Consider the following 24,117-nt stretch of genomic DNA (forward strand, 5'->3'; position numbering starts at 1 on the left):
AGGTCTGCGTCCGTGCATTGATTATAGTGGTATAAATGCCATCACAATGGGGTTTATTTACCCACTACCTCTCATCGCTACAGCGGTGGAATCATTTCACAGAGCACAGTTCTTCACAAAACTGGATCTCAGGAGCGCGTATAGTCTGGTGCGTATTCGGGATGGAGACGAGTGGAAAACCGTGTTTAGTACCACATCGGGCCACTATGAGTACCTCATCATACCGTATGGGTTAAAGAATGCTCCAGCCGTCTTTCAATCCTTTGTAGACGAGATTCTCAGGGAGGGCGTGGTTGTTTATATCGATGACATTCTGATCTATTCTGCCACCCACGCCGCGCATGTGTCTCTGGTACGCAAGGTGCTTGGTAGACTGCTGGAGCATGACCTATATGTAAAGGCTGAGAAGTGTGTGTTCTCCAAACGAGCTGTCTCCTTCCTGGGTTATCGCATTTCCATCTCGGGGGTGGTAATGGAGTGTGACCACATTAAGGCCGTGCGTAATTGGCCGACTCCGACCACGGTAAAGGAGGTGCAGCAGTTTTGGGGGTTTGCCAATTACTACCGGAGGTTTATCCAGGGTTTTGGCCAGGTAGCGGCTCCCATTATCTCACTGCTGAAGGGGGCCCGGTGCGTTTGCAGGGGTCAGCAGAGGCGGACAGAGCCTTCAATAGGTTGAAGGCGCTGTTCACGGATGCGCCCGTGTTGGCGCACCCGGACCCCTCTCTAGCATTCATAGTGGAAGTGGACGCGTCCGAGGCTGGGGTGGGTGCCGTGCTATCACAGCGCTCGGATACGCCACTAAAACTCAGCCCCTGCGCTTTTTTTTCGAGGAAGCTCAGTCCAGTAACTATGATGAGGCGGACCGGGTGTTGTTAGCGGTGGTCAGGGCTCTGAGGGTGTGGAGACACTGGCTTGAGGGGGCTAAGCACCTCTTTCTCATCTGGACCGACCACCAGAATCTGGAATATATTCGGGCAGCTAGGAGACTGAACCCACGTCAGGCAAGGTGGGCCATGTTCTTCACCCGATTCCGGTTTACTCTGTCATATAGACCAGGCTCCCAGAATGTAAAGGCTGACGCACTGTCCCGCCTTTAGGACACGGAGGATTGGTCCACCGAGCCTACTCCCATCCTTCCCGCCTCGAGGCTGATGGCACCAGTGGTATGGGGGGCCTACGGGAGAAGTATTGGTGGCCCACCTTGGCTAGGGACGTTAGGGTTTATGTCTCTTCATGTTCGGTGTGCGCCCAGAGTAAGGCTCCTAGGCCGTTCCACAACAGTCATGGTCTCACCTATCCGTAGATTTCCTGACCGATCTCCCCCCGTCTCAGGGGAACACTACGGTTTTGGTGATTGTGGATCAGTTCTCTAAGTCCTGCCGTCTCCTCCCGTTGCCCGGTCTCCCTACAGCCCTACAGACTGCGGAGGCATTATTCACCCACGTCTTCCGGCACTACGGGGTGCCGGAGGACATCATCTCTGATCGGGGACCCCAGTTCACGTCACGGGTATGGAGGGCGTTCATGGAGCGTCTTAGGGTCTCGGTCAACCTTGACCTTCGGTTATCCCCCTGATAGTAATGGGCAGGTGGAGAGAGTGAACCAGGAGGTGGGTAGGTTTCTGCGGTTGTATTGCCAGGACCGGCCAGGGGAGTGGGCGAGATACATCCCCTGGGTTGAAATGGCCCACAACTCACTAAGCCACTCCTCTACCAACATGTCACCATTTCAGTGTGTGTTGGGGTACCAGCCGGTCCTGGCATCGTGGCATCCGAGTCAGACCGAGGCTCCTGCGGTGGAGGAGTGGGTGCAGCTGGAGGGCCGTCCTGGAATCCCTCCAACAAGCCAGTGGACGGCACTCGTGTTTGGGGGACAGGGTCTGGCTCTCGACCCGAAACCTACCCCTCCGCTTGCCCTGCCGGAAACTGGGGCCGCAGTGTGTAGGGCCCTTCAAAGACCTGAGGAGAATAAATGAGGTGTGTTATCGATTACAACTCCCTTTCTATTATCGTATTAACACCTCGTTTCATGTGTCTCTCCTCAGGCCGGTGGTAGCTGGTCCCCTGCAGGACGGTGAGGTACCGGAAGTCCCTCCTCCCCCTCTGGTCATCGAGGAGTCCCCGGCGTACACGACACGGGCCATTCTGGACTCGAGACGCCGGGTGAGGGGCCTGCAGAACCTCGTGGACTGGGAGGGGTACGGTCCGGAGGAGAGGTGCTGGGTACCGGTGGGGGACATTTTGGATCTGTCAATTTTGTGGGATTTCCATCTCCTCCATCCGGATCGCCCTGTGCCTCGCCCTCCGGGTCACCCTCGAGGCCGGTGTCGGCGCGCTGCAGGAGCCGCACGTCGGGGGGGGGGGGGGGTACTGTCACGACTCCTACCGAAGGTGGCTCCCCTTTCCGTTTGGGTGGCGCTCGGCGGTCGTCGTCAGCAGCCTACTAGCTGCCACTGATCTTTTCCTCCCCCTCCTTGTCTGTTTATTAGTTACACCTGTTGTTAATTAGGTTTATTAGTTGGGCTTTATTAGCCAGCCGGCCCGTCACAAACCAATATTGCAGTCAGATACTAGCTAACGTTAGCTAGCTAATATGAAGTATGCGTGGCTAGAAAACAGTCAAAACAAGTCATCCAAAATATAAAACTCGCATACATGTTTACAACTGAAGCAACATTTCACGTTATATCTAGCAAGACCCTGTCTTTCAAAGATCATTCGTAAAAATCCAAATAGCTTCACATATTTTAATTGTAAAGCGTTTAAAAACTGTTTCCTATGCTTGTTCAATTAAGCATAAACAATTAAGGTACACGCACCTGTGGATCGGTTGTTAAGACACTAACAGCTTACAGACGGTAGGCAATTAAGGTCACAGTTATGAAAACTTAGGACACTAAAGAGGTCTTTCTACTGACTCTGAAAAACACCAAAAGAAAGATGTCAAGGGTCTCTGCTCATCTGCGTGAACGTGCTTTATTCATGATGCAAGTAGGCATGAGGACTGCAGATGTGGCCAGGAAAATAAAATGCAATGTCCTTACGGACAGCTGATCGTCCTCGCAGTGGCAGACCACGTGTAACAACACCTGCACAGGATCGGTACATCCGAACATCACACGTGCGGGACAGGTACAGGATGGCAACGACAACTGCCCAAGTTACACCAGGAACGCACAATCCCTCCATCAGTGTTCAGACTGTCCGCAATAGGCTGAGAGAGGCTGGACTGAGGGCTTGCAGGCCTGTTGTAAGTCTGGTCCTCACCAGACATCACCGGCAGCAACGTCGCCTATGGGCACAAACCCACCATTGCTGGACCAGACAGGACTGGAAAAAAGTGCTCTTCACTGACGAGTCGCTGTTTTGTCTCACCATGGGTGATGGTCGGATTTGCGTTTATAGTCAACGGAATGAGGCCTGTACTCTGGAGCGGGATTGATTTGGAGGTGGAGGGTCCATCATGGTCTGGGGCGGTGTGTCACAGCATCATCGGATGGAGCTTGTTGTCATTGCAGGCAATCTCAACTCTTTGAGTTACAGGGAAGACATCCTCCTCCCTCATGTGGTACCCTTCCTGCAGGCTCATCCTGACATGACCCTCCAGCATGACAATGCCACCAGCCATACTGCTCGTTCTGTGAATGATTTCCTGCAAGACAGGAATGTCAGTGTTCTGCCATGGCCAGCAAAGAACCCGGATCTCAATCCCATTGAACACGTGTGGGACCTGTTGGATGGGGCTAGGGCTTTTCCCCCCAGAAATGACGAGGAACTTACAGGTGCCTTGGTGGAAGAGTGGGGTAACATCTCACAGCATGAACTGGCAAATCTGGTGCAGTCCACGAGGAGGAGATGCACTGAAGTACTTAATGCAGCTGGTGGCCACACCAGATACTGACAGTTACTTTTGATTTTGACCCTCACTTTGTTCAGGGACACATTATTCCATTTCTGTTAGTCTCATGTCTGTGGAACTTGTTCAGTTTATGTTTCAGTTGTTGAATCTTGTTATGTTCATAAAAATATTTACACATGTTAAGTTTTCTGAAAATAAAGGCAGTTGACAGTGAGAGAGCGTTTATTTTTTTGCTGAGTATATATTAGTACTGGAGACCACTCTCTGTCTCGGGTCTGGTCTCAAGACCACATATTGAGTGTCTTGGTGTCGGATACATTTTTGTACTTGGTCTTGACTTTCCCGAGACCAGCCGAGACCATCAGAGTAAAACAACTCAGAATTGTCAGCTTCCATTCATTCAGAGTGTAAAACCGCTTCGCCAGGCCAAATATATACATTACCAGGCAAAAGTTTGGACAAAGCTACTCATTCAAGGGTTTTTCTTATATTTTCTACATTGTAGAATCATAATGAAGACATCAACACTATTAAATAAAACATATGTAATCATGTAGTAACCAAAAAGTGTTAAACAAATCAAAATATATTTTTGATTCTTCAAAGTAGCCACCCTTTGCCTTGATGACAGCTTTACACACTCTTGGCATTCTCTCATGGCATTCCAGCTTCACCTGGAATGCTTGTCCAACAGTCTTGAAGGAGTTCCCACATATGCTGAGCACTTGTTGGCTGCTTTTCCTTCATTCGGCGGTCCAACTCATCCCAAACCATCTCACTTTGTCAACTAGCCCTTACACAGCCTCAAGGTGTGTTGGGTCATTTTCCTTTTAAAAAACAAATGATAGTCCCACAAGTGCAATCCAGATGGGATAGTGCATTGCTGCAGAATGCTGTGGTAGCCATGCTGGTGTGCCTTGAATTCTAAATAAATCACCAACAGTGTCACCAGCAAAGCACCCCTACACCATCACCCCTCCGCCTCCATGCTTCACGGTGGGAACCATACATGTGGAGATCATCCGTTCACCTATTCTGCATCTCACAAAGACACAGAGATTGGAACCAAAAATCTCAATCAGGCCAAAGCACGAAATTTCCACCAGTCTAAGGTCCATTGCTCGTGTTTCTTGGCCCAAGCAAGTCTCTTCTTCTTTTTGGTGTCCTTTAGTAGTGGTTTCTTTGCAGCAATTCAACCATGAAGCCCAGATTCACACAGTCTCCTCTGAACAGCTGATGTTGAGATGTGTCTGTTACTAGAACTCTGTGAAGCATTTATTTGGGCTGCATTTTCTGAGGCTGGTAACTCTATTCAACTTATCCTCTGCATCAGAGATAAATCTGGGTCTTCCTTTCCTGTCCTCATGAGAGCCATTTTCATCATAACGCTTGATGGTGTTCGCGACTGCACTTGAAGAAACTTTCAAAGTTCTTGAAATTAATCAGATTGACCTTCATGTCTTAAAGTAATGATGGATTGTCATTTCTCTTTGCTTATTTGAGCTGTTCTTGCCATAATATGGACTTGGTATTTGACCAAATAGGGTTATCTTCTGTATAACACCCATACTTTGTCACAAAACAACTGATTGGCGTTAAGAAGGAAAGAAATTCCACAAATTAACGTTGAACAAGGCACACCTGTTAATTGAAATGCATTCCAGGTGACTTCCTCATGAAGAGTGTGGAAAGCTGTCATCAAAGCAATGAGTGGTTACTTTGAAGAATCTCAAACATAAAATATGTTTTGATTTGTTTAAATACTTTTTGGGTTACTACATGATTCCATCTGTGTTATTTCATATCCCAACCAAAACCCATGGATTACCGACAACATCCGCATCGAGCTAAAGGCTAGAGCTGCCGCTTTCAAGGAGCGGGACACTAATCCGGACGCTTAGAAGAAATCCCGCTATGCCCTCAGACGAACCATCAAACAAGCAAAGCGTCAATACAGGATTAAGATTGAATCCTACTACACTGGCTCTGATGCTCTTCGGACGTGGCAGGACTTGAAAACTATTACAGACTACAAAAGGAAACCCAGCCTTGAGCTGCCCAGTGACGCGAGCCTAACAGATGGGCTAAATGCCTTTTATGCTCGCTTCAAGGCAAGCAATACTTAAGCATGGATGAGAGCACCAGGTGTTCTAGAGAACTGTGTGATAATGCTCTCAGTAGCCGATGTGAGCAAGACCTTTAAACAGGTCAACATTCACAAAGCTGTGGGGCCAGACAGATTACCAGGGCGTGTACTCAAAGCATGTAAGGACAAACTGGCAAGTGTCTTCACTGACATTTTCAACCTCTCCCTGTCCAAGTCTGTAATACCTACATGTTTCAAGAAGACCACCACAGTCCCTGTGCCCAAGGAAGCGAAGGTATCCTGCCTAAATTATTCACCACCCCTTAGCACTCACGTCTGTAGCCCTGAAGTGCTTTAAAAGGCTGGTCATGGCTCACATCAACAGCATCCTCCTGGATACCCTAGACCCACTCCAATTTGCCTATGTGAGAATGCTGTTCTTTGACTACAGTTCAGCGTTCAACACCATAGTGCCCACAAAGCTCTTCACTAAGCTAAGGACCCTGGGACTAAACACCTCCCTCTGCAACTGGATCCTGGACTTCCTGAAAGGCCGCCCCAGGTGGGAAGGGTAGGCAACAACACATCTGCTACGCTGATCCTCAACACGGGGGCCCCTCAGGGGTGTGTGCTTAGTCCCCTCCTGTACTCCCTGTTAACCCACGACTGCGTGGACAAACACGAATCCAACATCATCATTAAGTTGGCTGTTGACACAACAGTGGTAGGCCTGATCACCGACAACGTTGAGACAGCCTATAGGGAGGAGGTCAGAGACCTGGCAGTGTGGTGTCAGGACAACAACCTCTCCCTCAATGTGAGCAAGACAAAGGAGCTGATCTTGAACTACAGGAACAGGCCCCCATTAACATCGACAGGGCTGTAGAAGAGTTGGTTGAGAGTTTCAAGTTCCTTGGTGTTCACATCACCAACGAACTATCATGGTCCAAACACACCAAGACAGTGGAAAGAAGGCACGACAACACCTTTTCCCCCTCAGGAGACTGAAACGATTTGGCATGGGTCCCCAGATCCTCAAAAAGTTCTACAGCTGCACCACCGAGTGCATTCTGACCGGTTGCATCACCGCCTGGTATAGTAACTGCTAGGCATCTGACCGTAGGGCGCTACAGAGGGTAGTGCGTATGGCCCAGGATATCACTGGGGCCAAGCTTCCTGCCATCCAGGACCTATATACTAGGCGGTGTCAGAGGAAAGCCCCAAAAATTGTCCAAGACTCCAGTCACCCAAGTCTTAGACTGTTTTCTCTGTTACCGCACGGCAAGAGGTACCGGAGCACCAAGTCTACAACCAAAAGGCTCATTTACAGCCTCTACCCCCAAGCCATAAGACTGCTGAAAAATTAATCAAATGGCCACCGGATTATTTACATTGACCATTGATACTTGCAGTTAACCACTGATTCCTTCCAAACCACTCATTGTTGAATTTGCGATTTCTAACTTATTGTGTAATAGTTGTCTAATGCCCAATGAGCACTGATGCGTTTTATCTATAATTTCTCTTAATTATTTATCCTCATATGAAAAGGATTAAAAGGATTTTCCAGTAGACTGTCAACTTGATTCATGATGATGACTGCTAGCTAAGATTTTTGAAAGTATCAGTCCAATCAAAGCTACTGTAGATATGTCATTTGACGTAATTTTATCTGTGGCCAATGAACTTGAGCCTTCTTGGATGGGCACTTCTAACGTAACTCTATGGCAGGACCTAAGGGGCTTGAGTTTTCTAGCCTTAGATTTGGCAGTGACATAGTGTCCCCATGAGTGACAGAACACTGAGCCAATCACGGTGCAACTAGAGAACATTACCAACCCCTGCACTCTGTATTATCCGCTGGCAGCCCCACCACCACAGAAAGCAATGAGCTAGGCTGAAACCCCTGCATTTCGGAGCAGAAAAGAGACCATGTTTGTATGCGGCTATTTTGCTTGCAAACTGGTATGTGACAAATTAATGCAAAAATAACATGCAAAACATGCACCCCCTCAATTTTTAAAAATTATATTTAATTTTTTGCAAAAAATGTTGGGTCTCTGCCACTGCCTCTATTTAGCCTCTTGGGGCCAGTTTCTCAGACACAGATTAAGATACAGAAATATATAATCAATATTGCATTTTTTTGTCAGTATTTGTAGGCCTTCAGAAAGTATTCATACCCCTTGACTTGCTCCACATTTTGTTGTGTTACGGCCCGAAATAAAATGTATTAAATATATTTTTTTCTCTCACCCATCTGCAAACATATTGACAAAGTGAAAACATGTTTTAAGAAATGTTTGCAAATTTATTGAAAATGAAATACAGAAATATATTGACATAAGTATTCACACCCCTTAGTCAATACTTTGCAGAAGCACCTTTGGCGGTGGTTACAGCCATAAATGATCTTGGGTATGTCTTTATCTGACCACCAGCTCTAGGCAGAGTCTGAGTAGTTCCATATTTTTTCAATTTCCCAATGATGGAGACCACTATGCTCTTGGAAACTTTCAACCCTCAATAAATTGTTTTATACCCTTCCCCAGATATACAGTGCATTTGGAAAGTATTCAGACCCCTTGACGTTTTCCACATTTTGTTACGTTACAAACTTATTCTAAAATGGAATAAATAGTTTATTCCCCCTCATCAATCTACACATAATATCCCATAATGACAATGCAAGAACAGGTTTTTAGATTTTTGGGCAAATGTATAAAAAAACCTGAAATATCACATTAAATAAGTATTCAGACCCTTACACAATACTTTGTTGAAGCACCTTTGGCAGCGATTACAGCCTTGAGTCTTCTTGAGTATGATGCTACAACTTGGCACACCTGTATTTGGGGAGTTTCTCCCATTCTTCTCTGTAGATCCTCTCAAGCTCTGTCAGGTTGGATGGGGAGCGTCGCTGCACAGCTATTTTCAGGTCTCTCTAGAGATGTTAGATCAAGTCCGGGCTCTGGCTGGGCCACTCAAGGACATTCAGAGACTTGTCCCGAAGCCATTCATTCCTGTGTTGTCTGTGTGCTTAGGGTCGTTGTCCTGTTGGAAGGTGAACCTTCACCCTAGTCTGAGGTCCTGAGCACTCTGGAGCAGGTTTTCACCAAGGATCTCTCTGTACTTTGCTTTCCCTCAATCCTGACTAATAGTTCAATCAAATAGTTTCATCAGACCAGATAATCTTCTTTCTCATGGTCTGAGAGTCCTTTAGGTGCCTTTTGGCAAAGCGGAGTGTCATGTGCCTTTAATGAGGTGTGGCTTCCGTCTGGCCATTCTACCATAAAGGCCTAATTGGTGGAGTGCTGCAGAGATGGTTGTCCTTCTGGAAGGTTCTCCCATCTCTACAGAGGAACTATGGAGCTCTGTCAGAGTGACCATGGGGTTCTTGGTCATGACCAAGGCCCTTCTCCCCTAATTGTTCCGTTTGGCCGGGCGGCCAGCTCTGAGAAGAGTCTTGGTGGTTCCAAACTTTTTAATTTAAGAACGATGGAGGCCGCTGTGTTCTTGGGGACCATCGATGCTGCAGACATTTTTTGGTACCCTTCCCCAGATCTGTGCGCTGACACAATCCTTTCTCACAGCTCTACAGACAATTCCTTCAACATCATGGCTAGTTTTTTGCCCTGACATGAACTGTCAACTGTGGGACCTTATATAGACAGGTGTGTGCCTTTCCAAATCATGTCCAATCAATAGAATTTACCACAGGTGGACTCCAATCAAGTTGTAGAAACATCTCAAGGATGATCAATGGAACTAGGATGCACCTGAGCTCAATTTCAGGTGTCATAGCAAGGTGTCAAAAATGTCTAAAAACCTGTTTTCGCTTTGTCGTTACGTGGTATTGTGTGTAGATTGTAAATTTTTTATGAATCCATCTTAGAATGAGGCTGTAACTAACATAAATCAAGGGGTCTGAAAACACATCACAATTATATCTATGAGATCCACAGACAATTCCTTGCATGTAAGAGTTTCTGCTCTTACATGCACTGTCAACTGTGCACACGCACATGTCCAAACAATTGAATTTGCCACAGGTGGACTGACTCCAATCATGTTGTAGTGTCATCTCAAGCAGTGTAGGCTGGTGGGAGGAGCTATAGTACAGGCTCATTGTAAGGGCTGGAATGGAATAGATAATAACGGAGTCAAACATGTGGTTTCCATATGTTTGATGTTTGATCCGTTCCATTTATTCCATTCCAGCCATTACAATGAGCCCGTCCTCCTATAGCTCCTCCCACTAGCCTCTCAAGGATGATCAAAAATAAATAAGATCCACCTGAGTTCAATTTGGAGTGTCATAGCATAATGTGAATACTTATCTAAATGAGATATTTATGTATTTAATTTTCAATGAATCTGCAAAAATCTTTAAAAACATGTTTTCACTTTGTCATTATGGGGTATTGTGTGTATACGGGTGTAAAAAGATATATGTTTTGAATTAAGGCTGTAACACAACAAAATGTGGAATAAGTCAAGGAGTATGAATACTTTCTGAAGGCACTGTATATGTATTCCTGTGACACCTGAGGCCCTACTTAAACCCAGGCCAAGGTCTCCAGGTCAAGTCAAAAACATATTATTTTATGAACAGTCTTGGAGCGAAATATTTGATTTATTTCACACATTAATCATGTATCGTGACTTTATAGTAAAAATATATGTTTGGTTTTAACCCGCAAATCTGGACTTTGTGGTTGATTGAATGTGACTCTAGGTTGCCCTCTAGTGTGGCAACGCACCTCTAATAGGCTTTTCAGCTGAAGAGAGGATTTTCTTTTCTATAGCTCTTTATTTAAACCAACATTTATGTAGGCCGCAGTATTGTGATCTATTTGCCCATGGGCGAGGTTGATTGGTTTTATTTAACAAATTATGTGATTCAGTAGCATACTGAAAGGGTCCTGGAAACGCCTGCGTTTATGCATCTCTGACGGTTGTGTTTCATTGGGGTGGAGCTAGAGACCATTGACACGTAAGAATCCTGCTTTAATTTTATGGAAGAGGCTACGTAGGCCTACATGTTTTTAGTAGCGAAGGATGGTATTTTTTAATATAGCCAGCTACTAATATTTTGTATTTGGTTTGATGTACATAATTATCAAACGCGACTAAATTAGGCTGTAGAAAGGGGCCTACATAGTCAACGTTGAGAATGAGATTCTCAATGTTTATTTCTCTGCTGAGGCCGATCGGGCCGGTTATTATCGGTATTTCATTGGGATTTACCTTAAGTTTACTTAGTGTGAATTGGGTGGAGGAGTCTTGTTTCCTCAACGGGAAAGCGAGTGAAGAAATAAGTTTGTCCCAAGATGGGAATTCAAAAGGAGCAAGGAGACCCAATTCGATATCGACGGTCAAAGATGTGGACGCCGAGGAAGATTTTGAGCCAAGAATAGTGCCATATAAACCAGTCCAACAAAGCAAACCAAATAAACTTTTTCGGTAAGGATTCAAAGATCATGGTTGAAACCGGAATAGGTGAAATGTATTATTATAAACATGCCACAACAGTGTAGCCTAGATCTTGTTTTTCCAGTTGACTGTGATGTCTGCCATTATTGCCCCCGATATCTTCAGCATGGATATTAGGCTATGTTACCAGTTTTCCCCAGGAAAACTCGTTACAATGTTGCCAATTGTCCTTCAGCAGTATGTGAGCCTAGGTTAATTAGGCATGGTTGTTTCCCCATCTTTATCCGTTTTTCAATTGGTTTGCAGTGTCTTTAACTCCTACACCTATTAGATGTCAAGCACACTTAAACAACATCAGACAGCAATTTATGAACAATATGCTTTTTTTTATGTAGGAAATTAGCACAATGACATGTAATATCACATTGGAAATCAGTCAGTATTGGAGTAGGCTGTTATTGTGCCCACAAAAACAAAAATATATTTGAAAGGCCAACATTCCTGAAATGTAGAACTAATTTTTACATCCTTCACCCTATCTGTGGCATTCAGTCTCCAGCTACCAGAGGAGACACAGTATTTTTCGACATAACAAACTATTCATTTTTTTTATTGATATAGTCTACCTACTGTATGTGGAAGAATATCCTAAGAATGGCTTGCTTTGAACTTTGAACCATGTGCTTGACTGACCTTGTGTAGCATGCACAGCCAAGTTGTTCTGGTGTATTTACCCTCTACCATGAATTTATTTTCAGCAGTATTTGGGCAAATAACGATGGCTTAGGAGTAACTATAACTAAACAATGTTATTTTCCAACTTTATTCTGTGCTGTAACATGACTGATTTACTTAGTCCTCTGGGTCCCTGGTGGGACATAAAGGCTGTAACAACTTTCTGCCACTAGATTCTATCTTTGGCTACAGCTTGAAGAGAACCACCTCTACGAGCTCAGCCTTGCAACACAAAGAACTGCCTAAATGTTATTAGACAAAATATGCAAGGATGTTTTCTCATCATGACCTTCATAACAGTGTGCGTGTAACACTATTTGGTTTGATCTGAATAAAATGTTAAAAAAAACAGGTATTTTTAGTTTTAAGTCATTTCATGGGGTTATAGGATTTTTTTTGCCCCTACTCCTCATGGACAGCTAGCCAGTAAACGAGATGTACTGGGTAGATGCGTTTGTATTTCTATTATCACACATACGGGTTGCTCCATTGCATGAGATAGAGCTTTGAGCTGCTGCGCCGGGGCCGTCCTCTGGTACGGACTCTTCAATCTTGGACTCTGTCCAATGACCAGGTTTTAAAGACAGACAATCCTTAATCATATCCCAGAAGAACACTGGACCTTGACTTCAATTAACCATAGCAAAACAATTACTGATAGGCTTATCTACAGTGTGAATGATTGCAAGTGTTGAGCACAAGAACATGCATGAAAGGATTGCTTTCGCAATGATGAATGAAGACTTTAAAGACTTTAAAAGTTAATTCTTTAAATCATTGAAATGCTGAGCTGCAATAGAATTACTAGTATCTTTGCTGTGCTGTCTATAAATATATGGACAATAACACGTGTTGTGTTTTTGTATACTTGTTTCTCTAGCTTTAACTTTTCACATTGAACATAGCAGCAATCACTTCATGAGAGTGTGTATGTTTTCCAGGGCTAAGTACATCAGTACAGAGCTGGGGATCCGGGAGCGCCTCTTCGTAGGGATCCTGACGTCCAAAAGCACCATCAACACATTGGGAGTGGCCGTGAACCGCACCCTCAGCCACCACCTGGACACTGTCGTCTTCTTCACCGGCATGCGCAACCGCAAAGTGCCCCACGGCATGTTCGTGGTCACCCATGGGGACGAGAGGCTCATATGGAACATGTTCCAGACCATCAAGTACATCTTGGAGCACTATGTCCATGAGTATGACTGGTTCTATCTGGCCCAGGACGACACCTACACCGAGGCAGACCGGATCAAACAGCTGGTGGCTCACCTGAGCATGGACCGGGAGCTTTACATGGGCAGCCCTGAGGAGTTTATAGGTGGGGAGATGGAGGGGAGGTACTGCTACGGTGGGTTTGGATACATTCTGTCCCGTACCCTGTTGCTCCGGCTCAAACCCTTCCTGGAGAACTGTAGGAATGACATCCTGAGCGCCAGGCCTGACGAGTGGCTGGGCAGATGCATCATTGATTATGCCAACACCAACTGTGTGGATGAGCATGAGGTAGGTTATGTATTATGGTCTTGTACAATTAAGTTGCAATGGTGAGAGTTCTATGGGTTTATGATCCCTTTGTCCAAGAGATTAGGCCTAGTCCTAGACTAAGATGCATTCTTAAGTGATTCTCTATTCTAAGTGTTTTTGTTTTGTCCATGACTAGGCTTAATCTGTGTCTGAGAAAGCAGCCCCAAGTGTTTGTCAGGAAGTGAATGTTTCTTGTGTCAACGTACCAGACCTGGGTTGAATACGTATGTTAAATACTTGAGCGACACTTGATTTAGTTCATCCAGTACAATGGAACAAATGGAATAGTCACAAAGTGGACATTTAAGTATTTTACATATGCATTTGGCTCAGATGTGCTCTGAGTTGAAACCCTAAGTCAACTGTCTTTCACTGGCCACTCCCCCAAAAAGATGAAACGGAGCCTGACTTTATGAGGCCTCATAAACTTTACACGGCCCTCTAACATGTAACTCAATCCGTTAGTGTAATAGGCTGGTTCCTGCTCGGTGAAAGCTGGACACACACACACACACACACACACAATATAGCAAATATTGACGACGGTATACTGCAACATCAACATAAGATCCATCTTTCAAGATCCACCAGCCTCATGTTCAAACACTTTATTTCCAATCCACATTTGTCTTGAAATAAATAAATACAAATGATAATAGTGATATCTATAGAATAAGGCATGTTGCACCGTAGTAGTGCTATAACATAGTTATAACATCCATAAGTGTTTTAACACTGCATGTTCTATAGAGACAGAGAGTTGTCTGGCTGGCTGTCTTTCTCTTCACACTGTGACCCCTGATGGTCCTCTCTGCTGTGAAAGGGAGCTTTGCTTCTCCTGTTCTGCACTGACAGTCAGTGCCCCAGTGGAGTCCTGTCACAGTCACACCGCTTGTCCAAGTGACAGTTTAAAGACTGTGTACCATTAAACTAACTAAACTGATTTAATTTATTTGTATATGTTACCATTTTTGGCTCATAGTGTTGCCCTTTCACATTACACCAGAATTTGTTCCTACACTACACCATTCTATAACAATACTATTTTAGAACCTTTTTACATAATGAGTAGTTAATTCAAGGCAGTTTGAGTGCGCCTAAACCTTTCTCTGTGGTATGTTAACTTCTATACCATTTTCTCTCCTGTGGTCTGGCATTTGAGCAGGAAAACATTTTGTTTAAGAGTCTGTAGTGGAACAGAAACAGAGGGCCTGTTTCAATTCTGCATGGTTGGTCATCATGCCTCAGGGCCAGCACGACTCCAGCAGGGACCGACCTATCTATGAAGGGAGAAGTAGGGGAAAGGTCAGAAGAAAAAAACGGGAGAGTGTTATTTGGAAGTGTGACTCACATTCCAAAGAACTGCGTTAGAGTATATTAAAAAAAGGTTACTCAGTTATGTGTAGCAGTGACATGTTCTTTAGATCTTTGCAACTCTTGAGATGTTTAGTTAACACATTTTACAGTCCGACGGTCGGTGACCTCATGCTCATGCGACTTAATTCTTTGTTCTTTTAATAGCTTGATCAGATCGGATTCACTTTTTCTTCCGACCCCTTACTAATTGGTTATCTTCTTAAGGTGTGTACTGTGTTTATCCTAAATGGTCGTCGCTTTAGATTAAGTGGAGTCTTATTACTTATTATGGTCATTTAGGTGTTATTCGTACACTGATTCCTCTTACGTTGTTGACACCATACATTCTAGCAGTGTTGTTCCTATGAAGCCATTTCAAAATGTTTTTTTAATAAGGGCATGTCCAGGTAAAAGGACCCAGGAGAACCAACATGTAAAGTTCATAGAAGTTCATGTCAAATCTGGTGTCAGCTAAGTCATATATATATACAGTGCCTTGCGAAAGTATTCGGCCCCCTTGAACTTTGCGACCTTTTGCCACATTTCAGGCTTCAAACATAAAGATATAAAACTGTATTTTTTTGTGAAGAATCAACAACAAGTGGGACACAATCATGAAGTGGAAGGACATTTATTGGATATTTCAAACTTTTTTAACAAATCAAAAACTGAAAAATTGGGCGTGCAAAATTATTCAGCCCCTTTACTTTCAGTGCAGCAAACTCTCTCCAGAAGTTCAGTGAGGATCTCTGAATGATCCAATGTTGACCTAAATGACTAATGATGATAAATACAATCCACCTGTGTGTAATCAAGTCTCCGTATAAATGCACCTGCACTGTGATAGTCTCAGAGGTCCGTCAAAAGCGCAGAGAGCATCATGAAGAACAAGGAACACACCAGGCAGGTTCGAGATACTGTTGTGAAGAAGTTTAAAGCCGGATTTGGATACAAAAAGATTTCCCAAGCTTTAAAAATCCCAAGGAGCACTGTGCAAAATATAATATTGAAATGGAAGGAGTATCAGACCACTGCAAATCTACCAAGACCTGTCCGTCCCTCTAAACTTTCAGCTCATTCAAGGAGAAGACTGATCAGAGATGCAGCCAAGAGGCCCATGATCACTCTGGATGAACTGCAGAGATCTACAGCTGAGGTGGGAGACTCTGTCCATAGGACAACAATCAGTCGTATATTGCACAAATCTGGCCTTTATGGAAGAGTGGCAAGAAGAAAGCCATTTCTTAAAGATATCCATAAAAAGTGTCATTTAAAGTTTGCCACAAGGCACCTGGGAGACACACCAAACATGTGGAAGAAGGTGCTCTGGTCAGATGAAACCAAAATTGAACTTTTTGGCAACAATGCAAAACGTTATGTTTGGCGTAAAAGCAACACAGCTGAACACACCATCCCCACTGTCAAACGTGGTGGTGGCAGCATCATGGTTTGGGCCTGCTTTTCTTCAGCAGGGACAGGGAAGATGTTTAAAATTGATGGGAAGATAGATGGAGCCAAATACAGGACCATTCTGGAAGAAAACCTGATGGAGTCTGCAAAAGACCTGAGACTGGGACGGAGATTTGTCTTCCAACAAGACAATGATCCAAAACATAAAGCAAAATCTACAATGGAATGGTTCAAAAATAAACATATCCAGGTGTTAGAATGGCCAAGTCAAAGTCCAGACCTGAATCCAATTGAGAATCTGTGGAAAGAACTGAAAACTGCTGTTCACAAATGCTCTCCATCCAACCTCACTGAGCTCGAGCTGTTTTGCAAGGAGGAATGGGAAAAAATGTCAGTCTCTCGATGTGCAAAACTGATAGAGACATACCCCAAGCGACTTACAGCTGTAATCGCAGCAAAAGGTGGCGCTACAAAGTATTAACTTATGGGGGCTGAATAATTTTGCACGCCCAATTATTCAGTTTTTGATTTGTTAAAGTTTGAAATATCCAATAAATGTCGTTCCACTTCATGATTGTGTCCCACTTGTTGTTGATTCTTCACAAAAAAAATACAGTTTTATATCTTTATGTTTGAAGCCTGAAATGTGGCAAAAGGTCGCAAAGTTCAAGGGGCCGAATACTTTCGCAAGGCACTGTATATATATATATATATATCTTTTTTTTTTTTTTAAATTAAGGCACATTCTTTTTTTCAACCATTTTCTATCCTAAATTTTATTAACAGGCAAGGGTTTTGATTTCTGGTCAAACAGATGGAAAAGGGATCTTTTAAAAAATTACCAGAAATATTCTTAAATTATTAGAAATACTGCGGGGTCCAAACTTATTGCCACCCTTGATAAAGGTTAGCAGAAATTACTGTATAAAATAAATAATTCAAATGCTGAGCTATATTGTATGCTAAACAAATTGGGAAATTTTATTTTATACGAATACAATTGCTCAGAGAATGGTTTTGTTTAAAAACGTATGCTTTTTTGAAATCAAAAAGTTAGGGGTCAAGATTCACACCCTTGTTTTCAACACCTCACCGTGCGACGATAACGACACAGCCTTTTTCTAAAATCCTTCCAGATACTTGATATCCTTCGTCTGTTCTTACTGACTGCACTCTTCAATTATGTCGTATACTGATTGAGAGGATCAGGTCTGTCTTTCTAGCAGCACAGCCAATGTGCCCATATAGTGTGAGCACTGGGAGTCTAGGCTACATTATATTAGCTCCCCACTCATACTGCATAGAATTTAACACACTTGAATAATGCAATATGTAGAAACGTATTTACTGTTCGCAAAACAATGTCCATACAGTCTAGAACACTTTACAATGCAAGAAGATACCGGTAGCTTCCAGCTTTTTTTAGGCTAACTTTCCTTGCTAGCTTATAGCATAAGTGAACATCAATTCACTACCCTAGTACTTTGTTTATGATAATGCGAGCCAAAATCAAAATATGCTGATTTCAAAGCTGATTGACACCAAAACACTTTTAATTCAGTTAAATGTTTCTCCCTCACGTCTAAAGATGGCCTACTTTTGTCTGTGTCACATCCTTCCCATCACCGGTCTCAACTGACTGTGGGAATGTGCCTTGTGAATGACCTCATTACTGGGTCTTTCAGAGAGAGGGCACTTTTTATAAAGTAATACATTTCTACTTCTATGAGAATGTTGTTGATCAGTACAATAAAATAAGTCCCAAATGGAAGGGACACAGATTGTTTGTTTGTAATCTGTAGCCCCATGAAATCAGTGCAAACAAGCTCAAAAACTCAATGCATGCACACACTCCTATTTAATATGCATTCACCTGTATTGTTAATAGCCCTGGGTTACTTCTTGATTCACACAGTTTATCAATAGAGATTTACCACTCAAATAAATGATTACCATTATGTTATTAAGTAGTTAGAGTCAAATGAATAGTTTTAGTGTATAATTGATTCATTAATGCAGACATGGCAATCTCAGAATTTATTTAACATCATATTTCAAAGGTAATGATATTGAACTCAAAAGATGCCTAACGATTGAACAGAGCAGTAGCTGATTTTATTTGTCTGGAACATGTGCCATTCTATGACTTTTGCTAATTTGCCTTTTTTGCCATAGTATTGTTTTGGTATCAAGTATCATGATGGTATAGAGTAAGTCAAAAAATCTGGTATTGTGACAACACTATTTTGTTACGTGAAATGAGAATGCATGAGCAGAAAAGAACCCCACACCTACTGTAAAATATGGTGGTGGATCTTTGCTGTTATGGGGCTATTTTGCTTCCACTGTTCCTGGGGCCCTTGTTAAGGTTAAAACATCAAATGAAAACTGGCCTCCCAAGTGGCGCAGCAGTCTAAGGCACTGCATCGCGGTGTTGCGGCGTAACTGCAGCCTGGGGTTTGACCGGGAGTCCCATAGGGCGGTGCACAATTGGCCCAGCGTCGTCCGGGTTAGGGGAGGGTTTGGCCCAGCGTCGTCCGGGTTAGGGGAGGGTTTGGCCCAGCGTCGTCCGGGTTAGGGGAGGGTTTGGCTGGGGGGGCTTTACTTGTCTCATCACGCTCTAGCGACTCCTTGTTGGGGCCGGGCGCCAGCAGGCTGACTTCAGTCGTCAGTTGAATAGCGTGTACTCCGACACAATGGTGCAGCTGGCTTCCGGGTTAAGCGAGTGGGTGTTAAGCTTGGTGGGTCTTGTTTTATAGGATGTATGACTCAACCTTTGCCTCTCCTGAGCCCGTTGGGGAGTCACAGCGATGAGACAAGATCATAATCATGAAATTTGGGAGATAAAGGGGGTTAAAATGATTATAATGTTCTTTCCCATTTAGTTTAATTAGATTCAAAACCAAACATAGCGTCCCCTCCCCAATGAAGGCTGTGTTTTTTTTGTCCTACCCAATGCATTCGCCAAGTAGCAGCCTATGGAAAAAGGATTTGGCTCGTGAGACTGTTTTGAAATAAATATGAATCCCCAAAGCATTACTAAAAGATCAAGTTTGGGAGCAGCAAAACAGTGAGCAGACATCACCTTTTGATAATTATTTCAGCCAGCTCCCATTATTATTTTTATTGTGCGTTAAACCCCCTCTATGTACATGTGTCCATATGCCCATCAGGAACAAGATATGAGATGATGCCGGTGACCCTCCTTATTTAGAAACATTTACGTTATCTTCCTGTAATAATGGCTTGTTTTCCATTTCATTTGATTAAAAACCTCAACTTTATGGTTGAGAACATCCATGGCTCACATGCAATGCAATTTAGAAGCTGTCTGCTATTCCTGGAGATGTGCAAATGCGATCTGTATGATCCTTGCATGATTTTTATAAAACATTATATTTAGGAGCAGTAGCCTGTAACGGAGTGGACATTCCTCCCTTTCTCTTTATATTGGCTCCTGTGAAAAGTTTGGATGTGTGTAAAACCTACCATAGTCTACATTGTCTGGTGTATGTACTATATTTTAACAGCCTATTTAAAACAAGTTGTTTAGTTTTGATTATAATTATAATTTTTTTACCCCAGCAATATCAATAGTGACTTTAATCTTGTTTGGCATGTCCATTGCTCAGACACGGCAGAAATAACATAATTTACAGTAGGCCTAACCCCTATATCGGTGTGAATGCTATGTTAAACAGTGTTGAACTCTTGCAATTACATAGAACAATGTGGACTACAAATACGTTCAAGATATTTAGCAAAGATAGGTTAGGCCTACATTTTAAAAAAATTCTGTAGGCTATTTAACAAACTAGGCTATAACGGACTAACATTCAAATTGGAGTAAAAGACCAGAAATATACACAACTTGAAGCAACCACATATTTAGCCCTGGAGCATGTTCTGATTGGCCTCAACACACCTACAACTTATTTATTCATCAAAACCCAGCCCTTTCTCGCTACTGCGCCCATAATTCCAACTGTGAAAATAGCTCAAATATTTCTGACACACCCTTAGACCTTTAGCGCTACCGCCAGCACTAAGATTTACATTGCATTAGGTTTGTTGAAATACAGCCCCAAAATGTATAACTCAGTCTTTTTGTTTTCACCCAATTCCCACTTTGCTAAATGTGTGTCGATCTTTGTTTTCAGGGGCTGCAGTACTACCATTACGAGATGGGCAAGAACTCAGATCCGAGTAAGGAGGACAATATGCAGTTTAAAAATGCCTTGACTGTCCACCCGGTGTCTGACCCTGAGCAGATGTATAGACTACACAAGCACTTCACTGAGATCGAACTGCAGAGGACATACGATGAGATTGAGAAGCTGCAGGTAAAAACAGTCGAAACCTGAACACCACAAAACATCCTCTGTTCAGTGAACACTGACTGTAGTCTGTCTCCCTGTCTGTTTTAATTGAACATCAAGCGCTGAAGGCTTATTTATTTCAGTACTGTTCGGTAATGTTTGTTTTGTGAATGACTCAGCTGTCTTGGTTGAACATAAGCAGCATTTAATTGTAGCCATACAGTATCACTGAGTACAGTTACATGAACACAATTATTGTGATAATAGAATATTGTGAATAGTCAGATTAATATAAAAGTTTGATTTTAATAATGTACATGCTTTGCAAGAATTACTATTTCCCTAATAATCCTGTTTACAAGGGCACATCTGAAATCATTTGATGAATGCAGAAAATCGCCAATCAAAATCAAGTGACCATGTTAGTTTTGTGAAGCCTGTTTGATTCTGAGTTTGGATATACAACGTTTGTATGTGAAAACTATTTCTAAGATGCATACTTTCAGTTTTTCCGAACTCACTTCACTCGCGCGAAAGAAGAACGCTTGCGTTGTTTATGCACAGATGAAATACACGGCTGTAACCTATGTGTTTTAATCGACGTATGCTTACTTAGATTAAGATAAGCAGAGTGAGGAGTTTACGTGACTAATGCCATACTCGGCCTATTGCCATAATCAGTTCAATATCAAGTTATTAGTGTGCATACTCACGGTCAGCTTTTGATTTTACAGAGGTATTTTATTTCTTTACATCTGTATCCACAGACGGAGATAAAGAATGTGAGTGAAGTGGCTTATGATGGCAACCGGAGCGCCCAGTGGCCCATTGGGATCAATCCACCCTTTGAGCCCAAGTCTCGCTTCGAGGTCCTTCGATGGGACTACTTCACGGAGGAACAGGTGTATTCGTGCATCGACGGCTTCCCCAAGTGTGAAATGGGCGGTATTGATCGTTTGGACGTGGCCGACGTCATCGAGATAGCCATGGGGGAGCTGAACAAGAAGTACAAGCCTGTCCTCCACTTGAAGAAGCAGCAGCTGATCAATGGCTACCGGCGCTTCGACCCCACTCGAGGCATGGAGTACACCCTGGACCTGCAGCTGGAGGTAGTCAACCAGAAAGGTCACAGTAGCTCCATCACCAAGAGGGTCCACCTGGTGCGTCCCCTGAGTCGCATCGAGATCATCCCCATGCCTTATGTCACAGAGGCCACCAGAGTTCACATCATCTTACCGCTGAACGTTCAGGATCGAGATTACGTCAACCATTTTCTTGAAGTGTTGGCTGCAAATTCGTTTGAGACCAGTGAAAACGCCATCTTGACTTTCCTGTTCATCTACGACCCATTTGAGGCCCAGCAGGTCAACCAGAATGACATCTTCGCCAGTGTTAAAACCCAGATCAATGCCTACGAACGCAAGTATCCAACAGTGAAGATCCCGTGGATAAGTGTCAAGACCGAAACCCCCTCTCAAATCAAATTCATGGACATCATCTCGAAGAAGCACCCAGTAGACACTCTGTTCTTCATCACCAACGTCAACACCAACGTCAACTCAGAGTTCCTCAACCGTTGCCGCATGAACTCCATCAACAACTGGCAGGTGTTCTTCCCAATCCACTTCCAGGACTACAACCCAGACATTGCCTTCCATAACCAGGAGCCCCCACCCGCAGTAGACCTGGTCAAGGACGCCGGACACTTTGACCGCAGTTCGTTCGAGGAGGCGTGCTTCTACAACACTGACTACATGGCGACGCGCACACGCATGGCCTCCGACGTGCAGGAGAATGAGGAGATCCTGGAGACCTTGGATATCTACGATATGTTTGTCAGGTACTCAACCCTGCATGTGTTCAGGGCTGTGGAGCCAGCCTTGCACCAGAAGTACCACTACCAGGCCTGTAACCCTCGGCTCAGTGAGGACATCTACCACAGGTGTGTCCAGAGCAACTTGGATGGCCTGGGAGCCCGTTCCCAGCTCGCCATGCTGTTATTTGAACAAGAGCAAGGAAATAGCACTTGATCACACCTCGCTTAGAAACTTCACCTTGAATGTGTGTGTGATTGGGTGTATGTGAATGTGTGTGTGCATGTTTGTGTGTTTGCGTGCGTGTGATTGTGTGCATGTCTGTTTTAAAACTAGTGCAGTACATTCCTAAACATTTTTTTTTTTTACTGAATACAAAAATCCATGCTGGAACCAAATGGGGTGGTTTTGAACATTGAAAGTATTTTAAACCTTTGATTTGGTGGTCATGCAGGGATGCCTATATCAATATTTTTTTAATATATTAGAAAAGTTCTACATACATTTGATGTTGCTCTCAAGGGTATGGCTTTTAACCTGCACAGCTTTTGATACTTGGTCCTTTGCAGTTTAGTAATCACTACTAAAGCACATCTCAATATGTGTGCCTTTTAATGTCTGTCGGTCCTCTTGTATTTTCATGTCCCTTGTCACATCAAGCAAAATAAGTAGATTTACATGTACACATTTATCAATATTTGAGGCCTCATATTTCCACACTACACAGTTCATATTTTAATGTGTAAGCTGGCATCTGAAATATAGATTCACTCTAGTCAAAGATGTTAAACGGTAGAAAGCTTTATGGCACTGACGTAATCAGATGCACCGTGAGATTACTGTTAGGTTAAGAGGATTGGACATTATGTGTCGGTACTGTAGGTCCCCGTAGGTGAGGTAGAAAACGAGCCCGTAGGGTCTCTTTAGGAGGTTGCAGCATTACACATTCTTTAAAAAATCAAATAAAAAGCATATGATTGTCTGTTATTTAGAATAGGAAATCGTGTCATCTTTATCTGTTACATTTCTATCTGCAACACTCTAAACATTTCACCCCTCTGAATACACGGTTTCAGTATGTACCACACTAAAATGTCATCTCAATATATTAAAGTAGCAATTTGAAAGCAGTTGCATTTTAAGAATGTAGTTATTGAGGGCAATCAGGATTGTGGTTTGTAATGTATACGTTGGTAGTCAACGTTGTAACATGAATGCTATTAAATTTCTATTGCATCGGAATATACCTGAAGACATACAGTTGAAGTCGGAAGTTTACATACACCTTAGCATTTCAACTCAGTTTTTCACAATTCCTGACATTTAATCCTAGTAAAAATTCCCTGTCTTAGGTAAGTTAGGATCACCACTTTATTTTAAGAATGTGAAATGTCAGAATAATAGTAGTGATTTTTTTTCAGCTTTCTTTTCTGTCATCACATTCCCAGTGGGTCAGAAGTTTACATGCAGTATTTGGTAGTGTTGCTTCTAAGTTGTTTAACTTGAGTCAAACTTTTTGGGTAGCCTTCCACAAGCTTCCCACAATAAGTTGTGTAAATTTTGGCCTACAGAG

The 24,117-nt window shown here is 43.3% G+C and overlaps 1 protein-coding gene across 2 annotated transcripts; it reads left to right on the forward strand.

Moving 5' to 3' along the window:
* Nucleotides 1–10,711: 10,711 nt before the first annotated feature.
* LOC110501537 (chondroitin sulfate glucuronyltransferase) lies at nt 10,712–23,862 on the forward strand. Of its 2 annotated transcripts, none has more exons than XM_021579183.2 (4): nt 10,712–10,943; nt 13,060–13,624; nt 20,572–20,754; nt 21,498–23,862. In XM_021579183.2, exons 2-4 carry the CDS (start codon nt 13,205–13,207, stop codon nt 22,758–22,760), a joined length of 1,866 nt encoding a protein of 621 aa, XP_021434858.2. In that variant the 5' UTR covers nt 10,712–10,943; nt 13,060–13,204; the 3' UTR covers nt 22,761–23,862. The 2 variants fall into 2 exon arrangements, with proteins under 2 accessions (XP_021434858.2, XP_021434857.2); XM_021579182.2 differs by lacking the exon at nt 10,712–10,943 and adding an exon at nt 10,950–11,413.
* The last annotated feature ends 255 nt before the right edge of the window (nt 23,863–24,117 follow it).

Source organism: Oncorhynchus mykiss, chromosome 22 (assembly GCF_013265735.2).
Source record: "Oncorhynchus mykiss isolate Arlee chromosome 22, USDA_OmykA_1.1, whole genome shotgun sequence".
Taxonomy (NCBI): domain Eukaryota; kingdom Metazoa; phylum Chordata; class Actinopteri; order Salmoniformes; family Salmonidae; genus Oncorhynchus; species Oncorhynchus mykiss.